The sequence below is a fragment of the Pelodiscus sinensis genome, chromosome 2 (assembly GCF_052426305.1).
Source record: "Pelodiscus sinensis isolate ZL-2025 chromosome 2, ASM5242630v1, whole genome shotgun sequence".
Taxonomy (NCBI): Eukaryota; Metazoa; Chordata; order Testudines; family Trionychidae; genus Pelodiscus; species Pelodiscus sinensis.
Genome location: NC_143053.1, coordinates 118,328,236 through 118,348,362, shown reverse-complemented (window position 1 = coordinate 118,348,362; position 20,127 = coordinate 118,328,236). Strand labels below are relative to the sequence as shown.

General features: G+C 39.4%; 1 protein-coding gene across 4 annotated transcripts in view; it reads left to right on the top strand.

Annotated features, from left to right (window-relative positions):
- The window catches only part of EXOC2 (exocyst complex component 2), a 191,467-nt gene that overhangs the window by 93,506 nt on the left and 77,834 nt on the right, over positions 1 to 20,127 (top strand). For all 4 annotated transcript variants that reach the window (XM_075921345.2, XM_075921343.2, XM_075921344.2 and 1 more), the window contains 5 exons: positions 5,743 to 5,811; positions 6,517 to 6,674; positions 8,860 to 8,981; positions 13,719 to 13,780; positions 19,744 to 19,824. In XM_075921345.2, coding sequence (XP_075777460.2) covers positions 5,743 to 5,811; positions 6,517 to 6,674; positions 8,860 to 8,981; positions 13,719 to 13,780; positions 19,744 to 19,824 — 492 coding nt within the window. The remainder of the gene's footprint in view (positions 1 to 5,742; positions 5,812 to 6,516; positions 6,675 to 8,859; positions 8,982 to 13,718; positions 13,781 to 19,743; positions 19,825 to 20,127) is intronic.

Below are 20,127 nucleotides of genomic sequence, written 5' to 3'. Positions count from 1 at the left end.
TTAATTTTTAATTACCTATGCACACAGAACTAACTTTTGAAATATTCTAGAAATTAGCTTTTTAATTCAGTAACACTTATGCATGGATCAGTTCTGATGTTAGAGATGACAGTACAGAGTGTCTTATTATGAATATACAAAAGCTGTGAGAGAAAGAAGAGACCCACTAGAAGTAGAGACAACAAAGTACAGGCAGTCCCCGGGTTACATACAAGATAGGGACTTGTAGGTTTGTTCTTAAGTTGAATTTGTATGTAAGGGTATGTCTACACTACCACCCCAGTTCGAACTAGGGGAGTAATGTAGTCATACGGAGTTGCAAATGAAGCCCGGGATTTGAATTTCCCGGGCTTCATTTGCATAAAGCCGGCCGGCGCCATTTTTAAATGCCAGCTAGTTCGGACCCCGTGCCGCGCGGCTACACGCGGCACGGACTAGCTAGTTTGGATTAGGCTTCCTAATCCGAACTAGCTGTACACCTCGTTCCACGAGGCGAGAAAAGCCGCTCTGCATCTCCCTGGTCAGCTGGGGGGGGGGGGAGTTCCTCCGCGGCTTTGCTCCGCGTCTCCCTGATCTGCCGGGGAGCCCCCCCCAGCAGACCAGGGAGACGTGGAGCAGCTTTTCTCTCCGCAGCTTTGCTCCGCGTCTCCCTGGTCTGCAGGGGGGGCCCCCCAGCAGACCAGGGAGACGCAGAGCAGCTTCTCTCGCCGCGGCTTTGCTCCGCGTCTCCCTGGTCTTCTGGGGGGCCCCCCAGCAGACCAGGGAGATGCGGAGCGGCTTTTCTCTCCATGGAGGACGCGGGCGGCGGGACCGCAGCACGTCTGGGCGATCCGCCGCGGCAAGAAAAGCCTCGTTCGTATCTAGGGATCCGACATAAGTCGGATCCACGTAAGTCGGGGACTGCCTGTACTCAAAGTCCTTGCTTCTGTTCTGCAGAGGAATGAAAAGCATGTTAAAGCTCATACTGACCATGTCATCAACAATATGAGAAACTGATTTAACCCTGAATAACCTCTGGAGGTGCTTATCAACATATCTACAGCATTGCACATAGGTATCAGTTGTATAATAGTCTCATTTAATTCTGATGGGATATGAAGCTTCTCCAGCCCAGTTTAGAAATTTGACATAAAAATATTTACTGATACTGTCAAGAAGACTAAATTTAAGTCTGACAAGGAGAAACAAACACAACAGCCATGAGTTCCAAATTTTTTCTCCCAGAGAGCCCAGTTGTTAGCAAGAGGGAGAGATGTTTGAATTGCAACTGTTCCTATGGCTGGTCTACACTGAAAATGTATGTGAGCACTCCTGTCTACATTGAGGTTGGGAGAATCTACCCCCTTAGAGACACAGGATTAAGTTGACAGAATAATTCTTCCAGCACTCTAGCTACCACTTTCTGGGCAAGCGTGTTAATTATAGTAAGAGAAGAAGGGGTGATTGGTTACACTGAAGTGTTACAGCAGTGCAGGTGATGCGATGCAGCTGTGCCACGGTAGCCTTTTAAGTATAGACATATCCTCAGTCACTTATGACTCTTTTCCATGGTGATGGGACAATAAAAACGGACAAAGCTGAATTAGGGCATCAGTTGAAAGCTTAAGCTGAAAAAAAATCCATGAGCTAAAAGCACACAACAGAGAAATCATACATACCTCACAGATGCCAAATACAAATGATTGCTGTCAACAAATTCTACACATTTGATAAAGTGGCTACTGAGTACTTTGAGGCATGGGCGGAAATAATTTGAAGCTACTTCTGTAATTGGAGTCTTTGATGGGTATGCCAACAGTAACGCTGAGAAAACTTCAGAAAGATAGTTCCAGAAGGGATGTAAAGGTTGGGTGCAAGAAGTACCAGATGATTAGTACCAGGTGATGGACGCCCTATGCCTCCATGGGAAATGTTTTAAAAGTGGCATTTAATGAACACTGAGTTGCAAAATTCCTCTTTGAAGTAGGAATAAGAGCCTCCGGAAAAGGGTGCTTTTTCCGGAGGATCGGGGCCAGTGTAGACGCTCTTTTCCGGCTTTTTTAAAAGCCGGAAAAAAGCGGCGGACATTTTTATTTAAATGCCGCGGGGGATATTTAAATCCCCCGCGGATTTCCCTACTACGATAGGTGAAATTAACATGCCCCTTCCGGAAAAGGGGCCAGTGTAGACGTAGCCATGATGTCTAAACTGTACTTCCTGCTCTACATGCCTTAACCTGTGACTGAGACCTAGCTAATTGGTATACAAGGGGGAAAAAAATCTCTGTTTAATAAAGTGATCTTACTGCTTCAGAGCTCTTTCCCATTTGGAAGATTGTGATGGGCAATCTGAAGATTCTATAGCAAGGAAGTTGATAGCAGTCCTCAATGACTAGAGTGAGAGAGAAAAGGAAACTCACAAAAATCTGACTTATTTGCACCTTAATTTAACCATTCAAAAGGACAGGTCACTGGCCAGAATTTTACCATGTAAGGAAACTTTTGAGGAGTATTTCACGACTGCATTATGGCAAGCAAAGCTTTGGATGTCATCACAGACAGTTAAAGCAAATAATACATCAACATTACAAAATGGATGGAAAACATGTGTATGTTGAACTACTTCCTGTATTCTTCAAAGGCCAAGTGGCATCTGAGCTAGTCCTACAAAACCTTACTGTGTTGGTTCCTGTATTAGTAAAGGTTGCTGTGAAATCAACTATGTCTGTAGTCATAATATTCTTGCCTGCACAGAACTGGGTATGTGCAAAAGCAACAAAGACAATGGAAACCCACTCATTCTCGACAGAGAGCATAATGATGTACAAGATGATAAAATGATGTTGCCCAGAAATGTCACCAGCATTATCACTTTTCTATTATACCAATACCAATGTGCTACCAGATTTAGTTTTAGGTTGTTCAGATTGTTGTGGTGCTTTGAGGCCACAAAGAAACCCAATTGTATGTTTTTGAGTAATACTTAGTGTTCTTGAACTAAGAGAAACCAATGCAAGTTATTTCAGCTAATCATCTTAACATGTTGAAGGTGTTATTTTTATCCTCCATTTCTATGGTAATAGCACCATATGATGGCTCCATATCATACCTCATCAACAAGTAGATACAATAATCTTGCAAATTATGTATGAGGTGCATGTGTGTAGAGAATACATTAAGTTGACCAAGTTGGTGTCTGCCCCTCACCTAAAATCCTCAGGATTGGATACATTTTGTTTTCCCCATTTCACAAATTGAAACCCTAGAGAAAGAGAGAACATGTATTAGCCGATGCCATAAAGTAAACCAGAAGTAGAAGTAGTATTAAAATGTAGGAGTTTGATTCCTACCCAGTGTTTTTTTCCCATAAAGAATTATGTCATGAGATTTATGAAAGAGATGAGAATCCTATTGAAGCTTTTAATTTGAAAATAATTACAGTTTTTTGGTAATCATAAATAACTGGTTATTTGAGCAAAGATTTGGACTTTTAAACCTGAGCTGTAAATTCAAATAGTTTTCTGTCTGTGGATTAATAATAAATGAGAAATTTCAAGAGACACTGAAAAGAACCGCCGTGTTTACAGTTGTAAATGAAGTTGAGCAGTTCTGCTTCTGGGAATGGCAAGAGAAAATGTCGCAATTTTGTTTAATGATTTCTCCAAATATTGCTTCCATGCCAAATTTGAATTAATTTTGTGTGTTACACTGTGAAGGTAACTATACTGTACTTTCATAGGGCTAGATTCTGATAGCACAAGCAACACATCCTCATCACTTTGCTCCTTTTTTGTCAATATGTAGGAAATGGCCAAAGTCCTGTGGATAGCATAGGCTCTAGTTCTTATTAGATGTCTAAAAATGCATGGGAGCTTAGGAAACTTCATTAGGAGCTTCTGAGGAGAACTTTAGTCATAACACTCTCTCAAGGTGTAGAATTTTTCTAACAGTACAGATTTTAGGCATCACTGAAGGTGTCCTTGCTATTTACTGACATTTCAGAAACAAAATATTGTTCAGTATAGATTTGGAGACTGAGAGAAAATCATTAAAGCAACATACACAGAACCATTTGAGTGAAATTCAGAAACCTGAAATAGATTAACTCTAATACAAAAGAAAAACCCAGTGATAAATAACAAGTTGGTTTGAGTGAGTGTGTGTGTGTGTGTGTGTGTTTTCTTGGCATGAGGGTAGGCCGTTTGTCTTAGAATATTGTCAGTTAAAGTTTTATGTACTGTTTCTAACAGCTTAAAAAGTTCACAACTCTTTGAACCACTCAGATCCATATGAAGTAGCATATGTGAAGTCAAAACAGTGAAATACAACCGTTGGTCTTACCACAAAGTAGTTTTGGTCTGTCTGTGCAGGAAAGGGTTAAGATTTTTATTCAACGAAATCACTAATTGGAAAATATCTTAAGATCTTTTATACTTTTTCTTTAATATAATTTCACATCAGAGCTTTAAGGGAGCAAAGAAAACTATTTTAAAACTTCAGCCGAGTAACATTTTAAAGGGTACCTGCAGTATCGAGAAGTTTATTCAATATAGACTCATAAAATAGTCTGATTTTATTTGAAAGACCATAAAAAGGAGGACAGTACATATAAGGCTTATCAATAATATATAAGTTGGAACAGTTCAGAATAATAAAGAAAACAATTTAAAAACTAAAGTGTTTTGATTATAAAAGCTGCTTTCTATTTAAATTTCTTGTTGGTAATTTTATGCTAACTACAACATTTACTTGACATTCCTAAAAATAACCTGAAGAATTTTTAACAAATAATTAATTATAAAAAAATCATAAAACATATTAAGTGGTTTTAAAATATATTGATTATATACTGCTTTGGGGGCAATTTTAAGAGTATTTTTTCCAACCCACAGTTCTGCTAGTATATTTTTTGTCCAGTAGGTGTCACAGTGCATACATTAAATTAACAAATATTCTTCGCTATAAAATTCCACCCACTTCTCTAAATCCAGTCTTTAAACAGCTTTTTCTGTGAAATGTGCTTTGTGTTATGGCACACTTCACACAGAAATATATAATTATCACTTGCATTTGAAAACTGATAACAGTAAGAGCATTATTCAAGCCATATTCTTTTCTTCACACAACTGTAACCAAAGTTGCTAGCGCAGATGTGCTTTCATGCATCTAAATGTTCAGAGATGTGAACTGTCCAGCAAGATGATGATAAATCTTCATACTAAGTACATTACAGATGATTTAGTTCTTCACTTTAGAGAATAATGGCCTCTGTCTTCTGAAACAAAGTACTAAGCCAAAAGAAAAAGGGGAACACAATAGCTCTACACTATCCATCATTACTAAGAATGTACTTTATTTTACACCCACATTTTCCTCCAGGCACCTCTCACCTACTATGGACATGAAGATTCTTTTCCTGCAGACTTATTGCTGGATTGTGTCATGGATTTTAGAGTTTTTAACTATGTTAATGCAAAATCATAATAAAATGTTGTACTACTTGAATGAAGCTTATAATTTTTCCACTGTTACTTTACTTTCAACTTTTATTTTAGGTTATGGCAGGCACATTGTACCCCACGCTTAAATACTAGCAACCAGATACTTTGCTTGTAGATGAGACTTGAGTTAGTTTCTTTTATCACATTGTAAACTCACCACTTTTGACCCATTTTCTTTGGTATGATTTTTTAGAATGGTTTTAAAATTGAAAGCCGTGGTTACCAGTCACTGATACTTTTCAATTGTTTCTCATTTTTACAAGACTGCTGAAAAATCTGGTCAAATGGAAAGGTCAAAGAAGAATGCTAGGCAAAGACAGAATGATTTCAAGGTAAGCTTGGTGTTCAGCCTTATTTTCGTTTAGGTGGTCCTTCAGACTGACAACTGAAAAAGGCTTAATTTTCAAATAGTGGTGAGCCTTGACCCTCTAATAATCAGGCCCCTTTTAAGGTGTTTTAGGTTCAACATCCAAAAAATCCTAGTCACTTCAAAAATAGGGGGAAAAGCCCTGATTCTTGCTCTACAAGAGTCTGTAATCCATGTAAAGGATATATATCTTGTACTGGTAAGTACATGTTCATACATCACCTGCCATTTTAAAAATCTGCCATCAAATTTGAAGCCTCTACAAATAATTAGCTTTGATTGTGGTAAGCCCTACATCTTTGAACTCTCTTTTTATGCCCAACCCCAGAAATCTATTTTATTTTATCCCTCCTTTAAAAAAAATTAAATATTTTATTTTTTACAGTTATTTTTGACAGTGACTCTTATGAAATCTGTTTTTTACTTTCCCTTTTCTCATTTGGACCCTATTATTTTGTGCTTATGTTGAAGTAATTTTTCTGTTTTATCTAGTATATTTGTTTTAATTAATTGTACAGTGTTATAGCACTTTGTTTTGTGAATATAATGAAATTTGAAATATATGCCTACCATTTCAGTCTAGATTATGTGATGAATACATAACTAGTTAAAAAATATTGGTGCAGTTTCTAAGTATTTATTTTTGTGGTGTTCTTTTATGCTGTGACAGAAAATGATTCAGGAAGTGATGCAGTCCCTGGCAAAACTGATCCGTGGCGCTTTGCTTCCATTTAGCCTCAGAGAAGGAGAGCTGAGAGAGTATGGTGGTTGGGAAATGAAATCTGAGCTCTCTGGACAGTGGCTAACACATGTCATCCAGACTGTAAGGTAATTGAAGCTATTAGTCTGTATGTGACGAATCCTTAGTATGTATAATATTGTCTTAATCAGGCATGGGCAAACTACTGCCCACAGGCTGCATCCAACCTATCAGGTATTTTAATCTGGCTCTTGAGCTCCCGCTGGTGAGTGGGCTCATTGCAGCTCCTAGAACAATGGCATGTCCCCCCTCCAGATCCTACATATAGGTGCAGCCAGTGGAGGTCCATGCTCTGCTCCCACCCCAAGCCCCATCCCTGCAGCTCCCATTAGCTGGGAGCCACAGCCAGTGAGAGTTACAGAGGTAGAGTCTGTGGACAGGGCAGCACTCAAAGCTGCCTGCCAGCAACTCCACATAGGAGCCAGGAGAGAAGGGGGAAACGTGGGGATGCTTGAAGTAAGCAATGCCCAGAGCCTGTCCCGCTGAACTCCTTTATACCCAAACCCCCTACCTCAACCCTGATCCCCCTCCTGCCTCAATCCCAGCTGGGAGCCCTATTCTGCACTCTAAACTTCTCATCCCTGGCCCCACCCCAGAGCCTATACCCCCAGCTGGAGCCTCCACCCCCACACACTCCAGTCCTGTGCCCCAGTCTGGAGCACCCCTTTCATTCCAACCTTCAGCCCTTAGCCTTTCCTGAACCCCAAACACCTAGCTCTGCTGCAAGCCTGCATCCACAGGCAGATCTCACTCCTTCCCTTGCCCAAAACTCACTCAAATTGTGTGAGTATTCATGGCCTGACATACAATTTCCATACCCTGATGTTGCCTTTGGGCCAAAACGTTTGCCTACCCCTGGTGTAAACTTTGCCTATTTTTCATTCAGTTGAAAGAACTTTAAATATTGCAAAGTCAAGGACACAAAAGTTAGAATAAATGAAAACGAAGGTCTCCTGTACAAGATTATATCTGTAGCTACATAATTCCCTACTGTGTGCCTAAGGACTCTTGTCTCCTTGCATAGAGTGGACAGTGTTTTATAGATGAATCAGGGTTATGTAGTGAATGAGACTTTTATCTGTAGAATCTATTTCATTTGTTTTAGATGTTGAAAAGTGTGTAGTAGATGAGGCAGGAGATTTTTAGAAAGAGGCATGGTCTCATAAATAAGACAGCTGAATGTTATTCTGGAGAAGTGGATTCTATTCCTGTCTCTTCATAAATTCGTATATAATGTTAGGTAAGTCACTTAAACCAATGTTTTCACAGGTGACCTCTTCTAGTTCGTCATCTCCTAGGTGGTTAAATGAACTAATGATGGCTTGTTATCTGATGATTAAGTGATTGTACTGAACAGACAGTACTATTGGTGTGAGCAAAGTTGTTGATCATTACCAGATGAAATTCCAGAATTACAGTGATACTGGCACACAGGCTGATGAAAAATTGAAGATTTGTGCCCATCCTTTGTGGTGGCTGCTCCCAGTATCAACCTTTTGCTGAGAAAGAGGAGCAGGAAAGATGATGGCTTTGCAGCCTCACAAACGTCCTGGTTTGGGTGGAGGGTTATCAAGTGCACACCCTTGGAGCCCAGTTCCTGTTGCTAGATGTTCCTGATACTTATGCTCTGCATAAGATATAGGGTAGGAGAAATGACAGTGATTCCATTTGCCTCCAGGGGGATGGATTATTCTATGATTTCCTTGCTCTTTTTTTGTTTTTGTTTTTTTTGTATTTGTTTTGTTTTGTTTTTTGAAGCACCTACAATTGGCCACTCTTGGAAGACAGTAGGATACTGGGCTATATTGACCATTGGTGTGATCCAACATGGGCATTCATATGTTCTCAACTCCTTTCTGGGCAGCTTTTGTGTGTCTGTGTAAAGGTTGAACACACTTGCAGTTCTGCAGTGAAGACTGCAAATGCTGCCCTTTACAAGTACAGGGAAAATCAATCTAAGTATAAAAAGAGACAACTGATGGATACAGACAGGTGGAGAATTACAAAGAAAACAAGACGACAATGTTGGTTATTGTGATAGGCAGTAGTATTAGCACATCAAGGGCCTAAACTTTGTCAAGTTTCTACAGTACAGTAGTGAAACTCTACATTGATATGGTTTCAATAAATGAATGAACCAGACAGTAAAATATACCTATGGTATAATGATTGATCATACAGTTTAAAAAGCAATATTGTTTAGAAAACTGTAGGTTTAAATCTATGCTTCCTTTTATTTCCTTCTCCTTGCAGGCTTAGTTATGAATCCCTTACTGCACTTGAAATACCAAATGATATGCTTCATATCATCCAGGATCTTATTTTGGATCTTCGAGTACGTTGTATAATGGTCACCTTACAACACACAGCTGAAGGTAATTAAAAAGATGTGCAGACCTATATGCATATGGTTAGGATTTTTATTTTCTCTTTGGTTAAATCAAATTGCATGCGAGAATAAATCGTGGTCACATTAGGTACTTGAATCAGTAATGAGATTACCTATATTTCACAAAGTCACAAGACCTATTAAGATATTCTATCATTTCCCTAAAAGTACTCACTTGTTCCCTTTATTATAAGCCTTTCTTTCCCTTTGATACAAAGCAGCCATTTTTTCCAGTAATTTACGGTATTTTCTCCAAATCGGATAAGTTTCAATTTATTTGTACTTTTTGTCATGACACAGCTATTCCATACAGTGAATCAGCATTATTTCTGTTCTCTTCTGTAATTTTGACTAAAATCTGAATATTATATTTGTGAGCAAATCATAAAACCTTTATGTAATTTTAGTTCCGGTTTTGTCAAGGATACTCATCATTTGTTTCTACAGTCTTATTTAGTTCTTTGCGGTCATAAATTCGTAGTTTTTTAAGGACAAAATGCTCTAAAATAACTTGTATTGCACAGGTCATAGAATTTCAGTGAGTTATCCCTGAATTAAGACAAATAACTTGTTTGACTAACTCATTTTTTCCAAAAAGAAATCAAGTCTTGGTTTGAAAAGTTCAAGAGATGGAACATTCACAGTTTTCTTTGGTAGTTTGTTCTAAAGGTTATTTATCTTCGCTGTTTAGAAATATAGCATTGGGGTTTTTTATTTGAATTTGTTTGGCTTTTAACTTCCAGCTACAGGCAGTCCCCGAGTTACGCGGATCCGACTTATGTTGGATCCGCACTTCCGAACGGGGCTTTCTCGCCCCGGAGCTCGCAGGCAGCGGGACCGCCCAGAGCGCAGCGGTCCTGCCACCTCGACCTCCGGGGCGGGAAAAGCTGCTCCGGGTGCCCCTGGTCTGCTGGGGACCGTCTCCAGCAGACCAGGGACACCTGGAGCAAAGCCGGGGAGGCGGAGGGGTCCTGCGCCTCTGAGGCTTTGCTGTGGCAAAGCCGGGGAGGCGCGGAACCCCGCCGCCACTGCCGCTTTGCTCCCGGTGCCTCTGGTCTGCTGGGGACCGTCTCCAGCAGACAAAGGACACCCGGAGCAAAGCCGCAGCGGCAGCGGGGTCCCGCGCCTCTGAGGCTTTGCCAGAGCAAAGCCTCAGAGGCGCGGGACCCCGCCGCCGCTGCGGCTTTGCTCCCCGTGTCCCTGGTCTGCTGGGGAGGGGGAGCGCAGCTAGTGCGCCCCCCCCCCCCCAGCAGACCACGCTTTTATTGTGGACCCTGGGGTAGAGCAGCTGGGGTAGAGCCGGGTTAGTCCTGCAGGAACCTACCTGGCAGCCCAGCTGTTCTGTCCCAGGCTCGAGATTCAGCTGCTGTTGAAACTGATCAGTGGCTGATTCCAGGAAGCTGGGGGCAGAGCAATTCTGCCTCCAGCTTCCTGTAGTCAGCCCCTGGTCATTTTCAGCAGCAGCGGCTGAATCTGGAGCCAGTTCCGACTTACATACAAATTCAACTTAAGAACAAACCTATAGTCCCTATCTTGTACGTAACCCGGGGACTGCCTGTATTTGTTTTTGTTATGCATTATTTCATTACCCAGTATTTTCTTCCTGCAAAGGTATACGTATGCCATGCTCAAGTCTCATGCATAAGTTAAACACATTGTAAGTCTCTCACTGTAAGGTATTTTTTCCAGCCTTCAGATCACTTTTGTGTTCTCTTCAGCATCTTCTCCCATTTTTCAGTTTGTTGGGTTTTTTTTTAATGGTCACCAGCAATAGATGAATTATCCCTGTGTTGGTCTCATGAGTATAATATACAGAGGTAAAATCACTTCCCTGCTCATTCTCACTACTTCCCTATTACATCACACTAACAAGCTATTTAGTGCTCCAAAAATCCAAGTAGAACACTTCCATTGTCATGCCTTCGTTGATTAATTTCAAACTCTTTAAAAAAGAAAACCAATCCTATTTATTAGTTTTACTTGCTTTAATCTTGTTTTGTTTTTTTCTAATCAACAGCTTTGTAAATTCAGCATGGGTTCTGGGAGTCAAGCTCCTTTCCTTGTTTCTGCTTTATCACTGGCAATAAAGGTCATCCAGACTAAATTATGCTAATACCATGTTACACAGTGAGGGCTATACAAATGCAACTGATTGAAAAGTGGTAAATAATTCTTCTGATGATACACAAAAAGGAATGTAATTCAGCTCCTTCCTTTGAATATGCATTTTAAAAAAACTATTTCTATTTCATGCCAATCATAATTTTATTCCACTAATATGTCTGGATTAAGGATAGAACATTAATGGCAACTCTGAAATTTTTCTTGCGTGCCTTGTATTTCTGTTAATTTTTAGTTTATTCATCTTTATGGGCAAAAGTGCTTTTTTTAGTGCTTTTTAATTTTCAGTTCTGTAACTGTAAAAAAAATTTTTTTTTAAATAATGCATTCATGTGATATAGTGGTGATGGGGTTCTCTTATGAAAGCTGTGTCATGGTACTAAGCTGTACATTATTTTGTTGACTTGCAGACTACATTTCATTAGTAAATGCAATTTAAACAGTAATCTAAGGGTATAAATTCACATTTAAAGATCATTTTATCTTGTATCTCAGATCCTACTTTCAAGGATACCACCTATGTTTATTTTGCAAATGGATTTTTGCTGGAATCAAGTGTTGTTTTGTTTTACAATTGTCAAACTGAAAAGTTACTGTGTGGGATGTACTGTGTGGGATGCTTATTGTCTTTTAGTAGTACACATGTTCAGTTTACAAGAAAATAGAAGAGTATTTTTCTAATCACCAGTCCTATAAACTCAATCTCAGCCCTGAGAGTCAAGGTGATTTCTTTTCTTGTCATGCATCATCACTGGCACCAACATCATGCAAACTGAATTATGCTAATGTCAAGCTAGACAATGAGGACTGTACAAGTATAACTGACTTAAATTAAATAGTTCTTTTGATGATGCTCAAGAAGGAATGTCATTCAGCTCCTTTCTTTGTATATGTGTAACACAAATATGAAGTTGGCAGGTTCTGGGGAAGGTAACAAATTTTACATAGACACTTTTCAGAGTCTAGTACTTCTTGAGTGTACTACAAGATGCTCCTTTGCCTATTAATCAATCTCACAACACCTGTTAATCAATCTATCAATCAAATCTACCTATTAATGATGACTGGGTTGAAGGTTAAATGGGGTAACCGTTGTAGATGCTGATAGGTACCTAAATTGTATGTAACTGATTCTTATACTCCTCTTCTTCCCCTCCTCTTTGTTATCCTTCTTATAATTTTTTTTTCTTATGTACTTTCTTCTTATAAGTGCTTCAGGGCCTGGCCAGACTTTTCATATATGTGTGAGCAACTTTTAGCACGCTGGAGTCCTGATCCTAATTGAGGACTCTCAACCCAACCCATACATTTTATAAGTATTTTATATAATTATCTTCAGAGGGCTAGCCAAGTTAGTCTGTGCAGGATAAACTTACAAATAAACAAAGATTCTGGTAGCACTTTAAAGACTAACATAACATGTAGATGGCATCATGAACTTTCGTGGGCATAGCCCACTTCTTCAGATGACCAGAGTGTTGGTGGGATAACTCAGTGGTTTGAACATTGGCCTGCTAAACCTGGGGTTGTGAGTTCATACCTCAAGAGGGCCATTTAGGGATCTGAAGCAAACCTGTCAGGGATGTTCGTCCTGCCGTGAGGGCAGGGGACTGGACTCGATGACCTCTCAAGGTCCCTTCCAGCTCTATGAGATAGGTATATCTCCGTGTCCAGAACCAAAATAAATAAGGGGGGGGGGGAGACAAAAGGAAGCAGTGAGTATATAAATATCAAAGGGAAAACCGGGCTGGTATGTAAAAGGCAAAACTGAGAAACTATATTCACCTAAAAACTGGATAGTTAAAAGAAGCAGATAAGGACCATTAATTTGCAATTAGAGAGGAAGAGTACTAACACCAGAATCTACACTCTTCCTCTCTAATTGCTAACTAATGGTCTTTATCTGCTTCTTTTAACTATCCAGTTTTTAGGTGCTTATAGACTATCAGTTTTGCCTGTTACATACCAGCTTGGTTTTCCCTTTGATATTTATATATCCACTGCCTCCTTTTGTTCCCCCTCTCCTCTATTTATTTTGGTTCTGAACATACAAAACTCCAGTTATCTGAAGAAGTGGGCTGTGCCCACGAAAGCTCATGATACCAACTAAGTGGTTTTTTTTTAGTCTTTAAAGTGCTACCAGACTATCTGTTGGTTTTTATCTAATTATGTGAGTCTTAACACTTGTCCTGATCTCAGATAAAGTTATGTATTTGACTATTTGGTTTTTCTAATTGGCTTGATCAAGGAAAAATAAACATTTGGATTCCTAAATATAATGCCTATTTTATGGGGTACACAACATGTCCATTAAAAAAGAGCACTATAACAATATTCCATTAACCTCAAGCTTTCCAGTAAAAGGTGGGATTTCAGCAACTGTTGCAATGCACCATACATTTTACTTCTGTAGGAGAAAACAGCAGAAAACTCTTGTATGTGCACCTTTATTAATCATTTAGTGGCAGAAATCTTTTATGTAAGGCCAATGTTTTTGTATGCCTACTCATCACTCTTAGGTGCCTATGGTTTTGTCTATTCTGAAGTTCAAAGAGGTTTTTAAATATATATATATATATAAGAGCACCTTTTCTTTTTATAGATGTGAAGAGGTTAGCTGAAAAGGAAGATTGGGTGGTTGATAATGAAGGTTTAACATCTCTGGTAGGTGCACTTTTGTGTGTTTTAGTAATTATAAACATATAACTTGTGAAAATTTCATTTTTTTTCTTTTCACGAGTATTAAAAGTTTTGCAACATATTATACTTGTACTTACATTTACACATGTATATGCATAGGTATTTATAAGAGAGTTAAAATATGGTACAAAATAAAACAAATCAGTTCTCATCTACAATGAGTTACAGTTTAGGTAGAGGTGAGATTATATCCCTAAGGGTGTGTCTAGACTACATGCCTCCTTCGACGGAGGCATGTAGATTAGCCAGATCGGAAGAGGGAAATGAAGCCGCGATTAAAATAATCGCGGCTTCATTTAAATTTAAATGGCTGCCCCAATCTGCCGATCAGCTGTTTGTCGGCAGATCGGGGGAGTCTGGACGCGATGCCCCGACAAAGAAGCCTTTCTTCATCGACACAGGTAAACCTGAGGCTTACCTGTGTCGATGAAGAAAGGCTTCTTTGTCGGGGCATCGCGTCCAGACTCCCCCGATCTGCCGACAAACAGCTGATCGGCAGATTGGGGCAGCCATTTAAATTTAAATGAAGCCGCGATTATTTTAATCGCGGCTTCATTTCCCTCTTCCGATCTGGCTAATCTACATGCCTCCGTCGAAGGAGGCATGTAGTCTAGACACACCCTAAGTGAATTCTTTTTCCCCTCTCTACTTGCTTTCTCAAATATTCATAGGTATATAAATCTAACCAAGAAAATCAAAAGTTTTCTCTCTTTTTCTTGTTTCACTTTTTCAGGAGTTATTTTTCTCCTGGTGGATTTTTTTACACATGTCAGTGAGCATAAGCATAGTCCAAAGTAGTTTTAAAAACTAATAAATTTCAATTGATGGATAAGGTTTTCAAAAGCAGTGTCTTCAAATTCAGTGCTGCTGAACAGTACGTGAATAATCTTTAGTTATGTGAGTAACAGTTCATGTTATTGAACCTACTCACATGAGTACTTAGATGAGTATAGCTTTCCCGGGTTTGGTCCTTTAATATGAGTAGAATGAAAAGAAGGACATAGGGGAAGAGTGTATTTAAGTAGAGAAAGTTGCGATTTTTTTTATGAGTCCCCATATAGTTTTTACTGAGCTTCCTTAGCAAGATTATGTTGAGATTTTTTAGAAAAAGTTTTCTTTGTAGCTATGGATGTATTTCTAAAATACAGAGTTTGTTTTCTCAGCTTTTGACAAGTTCAGTCCATGCCCTAGTGTTTCATAACTTAATGGAAGCTGGACTGTTGCAGATATAAGAAGTTGCTTTTCTGGTATAATGAGCCAACTAATTTAGGAGGTTGCTCACAGACAAACAATAAATGATTTGAAACCATATTCAAATAAATTAGCATGGTGCTTTCGGGAAAGAAATAGTAATGACTAATGGCTAAAACATGACAAGCACATTGTAGGCATGACTCGAAAACAGTCTGAGAAAGCAGAAGTGGCTGTGGGAGGATTGTGCCTTGTGTATATTATATAAGACCATATTGGGTAGGCCTTCTGTCTGGAGTTTTGATTATTTGTTACTATAAATATGTTTGAATGAAGTTGAGTAGGAGGGCATGAAGCATTTCAGATACACATAATGTGGGAAGGAGTGTTTTCTGGTTATTAAAATTGAGTACTGGGAGTCATGACTTCTTGCGTTTATTCTCAATTACCTCTGAGTGTTCTGTGACCTTGGGCAAGTCCCTTAATCATTCTGGTTTTCTTTTTATTCATCCGTAAAGTTGGAAGAACTTATCTACCTCACACAAAGCTTTTCATGGTAAAAGCTTTGTTGTGTCTTAAGTCTCATTTTATGGAAAAGTGGGGGCAGGAATAGTTTGTCTTCAATGGGTATCCTTTTAAAGTACAAGTGAGAGTTAAGACTGAAGTAGGCCAAAGTATAGTTTAGACAAGTGATACTCAGGCTCACGAGCCACAAGTGGCTATTTAATATGTCTTCTGCATATGATATTATAACATTGTATTTAATTATTAACCAATTAGTATGCCTCCTTTGTTAGTAGTATCAACGATAGTTGATAAAATAATACTTGGTCAGTCATTTTGCTGTGAGAATGATGCATACATATTTAAATAATAAGTGAAACCATCAATTCATACTACTGTAGCTCTTCTGGGTAACGTTCATTGCTAATTTGGCTCTTGAACCACTGAAATCTAAGATATCAATGATCTAGATAGACAGTTGCTAGAGAGGTGTTTGTCTAACTTGATTTTTAAAACCTCCAGTGATGCATATTCCACAGCCCCCATAGACAATTTCCAGTACTCAATACTCAGGTAGTTAGGACGTTTCTCCAAATGTTCACCTAAATATCCCTTGCTGCAATTTAAGGTCAGTGCTTCTTGTCCTGTCCACAGTGGTTAAGGAGAACACTTTCTCAACCTCCTCTTTGTAACAACTATTACATACAGGCAGTCCCCGGGTTACGTACAAGATAGGGACTGTAGGTTTGTTCTTAAGTTGAATCTGTCTGTAAGTCGGAACTGGCGTCCAGATTCAGCTACTGCTGAAACTGACCAGCGGCTGACTACAGGAAGCCCGAGGCAGAGTTGGTCTTACATACAGATTCAACTTAAGAACCCCAGGCATCCCCAAGTCAGCTGCTGCTGAAACTGATCAGCGGCTGATTCCAGGAAGCCTGGGGCAGAGCAACTCTGCCTCGGGCTTCCTGTAGTCAACGCTGGTCAGTTTCAGCAGCGGCTAAATCAGGACGCCTGGGGCAGAGCAGCTGGGGTGCTGCTGGGTTGCTTCGGTAGCGCCACTCTCGGCGCTACTGGACCAACCCACCAGCACCCCAGCTGCTCTGCCCCAGGTGTCCTGATTCAGCCACAGCTGAAACTGACCAGCAGTGCCCCAGCTGGCAGCGCCCCAGCTGGGACCAACCAGCAGCGCCCCAGCTGCTGTACCACAGGCGTCCGGAGAAAAGTCTGGTCTGCTGGGGGGGAGGGCGGGCGTACTAGCTGGGCCCCCCGCCCCAGCAGACCAGGGAGATGCGGGCAGCGTACCGAGACGCACCGCAGTCCCGCCGCCCAGGTCCTCCGAGGCTTTGCTCAGCATCTCCCTGGTCTGCTGGAGACCAGCAGACCAGGGAGACGGGGAGCAAAGCCTCTGAGGACACCGGCAGCGGGACAGCCGCGGCGCGTCTGGGCTGTCCGCTGCCCGCGTGCTCCACGGCTTTGCTCCTCGTCTCCCTGGTCTGCTGGTCTCCAGCAGACCAGGGAGATGGGCAGCAAACCCCGTTCGTAACTGCAGATCCGACATAAGTCGGATCCACGTAACTCGGGGACTGCCTGTACTTGAAGACCATTTTCATATCCCTCCTCACTCCTCTTTTTTTTCCAGACTAAACAAACTCAGGTTTTTCAATCCTTCCTCACAATTAATGTTTTATAGAATTTTAATCATTTTATTGCTTTCCTCTGGACTTTCTCTAATTTGTGTACATCTTTTTCTGAAATGTGGTGCCCAGAACTGGACACAGTATTCCAGTTGAGTCCGTATCAGTGCTAACTAAAGAGGAAGAACTACTTCTTGTGTCTTGCTTACAATATCCCTGCTAATATGTCCCAGAATTATGTTCAGGTTTTTTACAAAAGTTTTGCATTGTTGACTCATATTTATTTTTTGATATACTATAGCCCCCAGATCCTTTTCTGTAATACTCCTTCCTAGGTAGTTTTTCTGGTTTTGTATTTGTATAATTGATTATTCCTTTCTAAGTATAGTATTTTGCATTTTTTATATTGAATTTCATCTTGTTTACTTCAGAACATTTCTATAGTTTGTCAAGATTGTTTTGATACCTAATCCTGTCCTCCAAAGTGCATGCAACCCCTCACAGCTGAGTATCATCAGCAAATGTAATAAATTGCATTCTACACATATAATTTAAGCTTAAGCCATCTCCACAGGCTTCTCTAGCCTTGTTTACCCTCAAAAATTTTGTGAAAATTTTCCATCATTATTACAACTGATTTAGATCCACCACTGATAGCAACAATGGGATTATTCTTGTAGAGTGGCATCAATAGATGCCATGATGCCATTATCCAAATCATTCTTATTAATTTCACCATGGCTTTTTTTTTAAAGGCGTTTATTTTTCTCAAGACTGAAACTTTCTGTTTCTATCAAGTCTAGATATATCCTCTGCCAATATAGCTGGGACTCAATAGACATGGATTGCATGATTTAACAATTCAGGTATAGTTTCAACTGACACTTTGGAATCACCTCATTGTTTAGTCAAGACCATGATGGCTTTTTTTCTTTGCTGGAAAATCCACTTCCTAACAGTAAGACAATACACACTCCCTCCTATTTGAGTATCAGTTTTAACTTTTTAGAAAAAATATGCTAGACTATTAGCAACACATCATTTCAGTCCAAAACAATGCCCCACTTCCTTCTTTCATTTAGGATTGCATATGTGATCATTCTTTTGTAGAACAAATAATTATAAACAAAATCTTATTAGTGCTTCATTATCATGCGACTGTGCTATATCTATCCTAGGATTTTTTGAAAAAATTTCCCATCAGTTTAGCTCTTCCAAGGGCTGAAATATTGGGAGGATTGCTAGTACATATATAGGTCTTTAGGGATTTGCCATCATTTTAAGTATGGTGTCATCTAATACTGCTCAGAATCTGGCCCAGTGCTTAGAATATTGGCAGCTGCTGATGCCTCATCTATATGAATAATCCCACTGTTAATACCACCAGTGGATTTGAATCAATTGTCATAATGATGGGAATCTTCAGCAAAATTTCCAAAGGTAAACCAAGATCAGAGAGGCCCTTTGGAGACAGCCTAAACTTAAACTATATGTGTAAACTTCATGTAAGACGATTAGTTATTAACATCTTCAATATTTACACAACTGTTAACACATATTTTGGAATACTGTTGTCAGAAACCTACAGCCATAGGACCAGTAATGCCCAGAGTTTAACGTACAGAGAAACTTTGTTGTTTTCTTCTCAGGCAGTAAAAATCTACATGAGAACAAAAATGAAAAGAGCAGCATTTTACTTCTCTACTGAAAATGTACCTCCTTCATGCCCCTTTAGCTCTCTTTCTCTGATGTATGCCTTCAAGATCTTGTTCTAAATATTAATAATTAGGTTGTATTTTAGTATACTGCTTTATATTTTCAAATTTATCCTCAGACATTAATCAGTCCTCATGGCACCTATGTGAGGAGGATAAGGATTATATCAGTGTGATAGGTTGGGGAAACCAAAGTGAAATGACTTACTCTAAGCTACACAGAGGATAAAGGGCAGAATGAACTTAGAAGTTTTTGGCTCCCATTTTTGAGCCAAATCAGCTGGCCCCATCTTCCTTCTTCTAGCATGGAGATAGCTTTCTCACTTTCATGTTCCCCTCTGGAAACACAATTTATCCCTTAGGACCATCAGGTATTTTCAAATAGGAATGATACTATTCTGAACAAGAGAGGAGGCTAAGGGAAGATTAGCTGCTAGAGATAATTCTACAAATTCTAGATTTATATACTTTAGGTCCTAGGCCTGTTAGTTAATATGACTTCTGCCATAGACTTTGAGGTCAGGGTTTTACCCCCAGACTTTTCCTGTGTAGCTATGCATGCAATCACAAACAAGGTGTAAGAATATCACTACAGACTTAGTGCAAAGAAACTGTTCAGTGGAGGAATTCCTTATTCAGGCACTTAGAAAGAAAATTTATTTATGGAGGTTTTTTTTTTTTTTTTTTTTTTTTTTTGCTTCCATATCAAAGTATCTCATTAAAACAAGGGCTTTCTTTATTACAAGTATCAGGTAATTTGTGTGTTTTTCCATTTTGGATCAGTAAGAAATGAATGCCTTTGTTTACTGTAAAAAGTATATAATAGTAGTTTGTATCATATACATTACATATTCATTTAGGAACTCAATCTTTTTACTTTTAGCCATCCCACTTTGAGCAGTGCATTATGCATTCCTTGCAGTCACTTAAGAGTGTTCTTGACTGCAAACCAGGAGAAGCCAGTGTAAGTCTTTTTTATGCATTTTATTTCCTTGTATGTAAATTATTAGATTTAAACATTACTGTATTAATACATTTTTATTATGTATTATTTGTGGTTGTGGATGCTACAGAAAAGCTGTTATAAAATGAATTAAGAGATTACTCAAGTTTCACAATATTTTTCCATCACTTTGACAAACCAAAAAAAAAAAAAGCCCTTGCAATACTGAGTCCATTTTCAGATTGCACTTTTAGTACCTTTTGATTGCAAGGTGAGGAGGTGAGAGAACTGTACTTAAATGTAATTAAAAAAAAAAGACTGTAA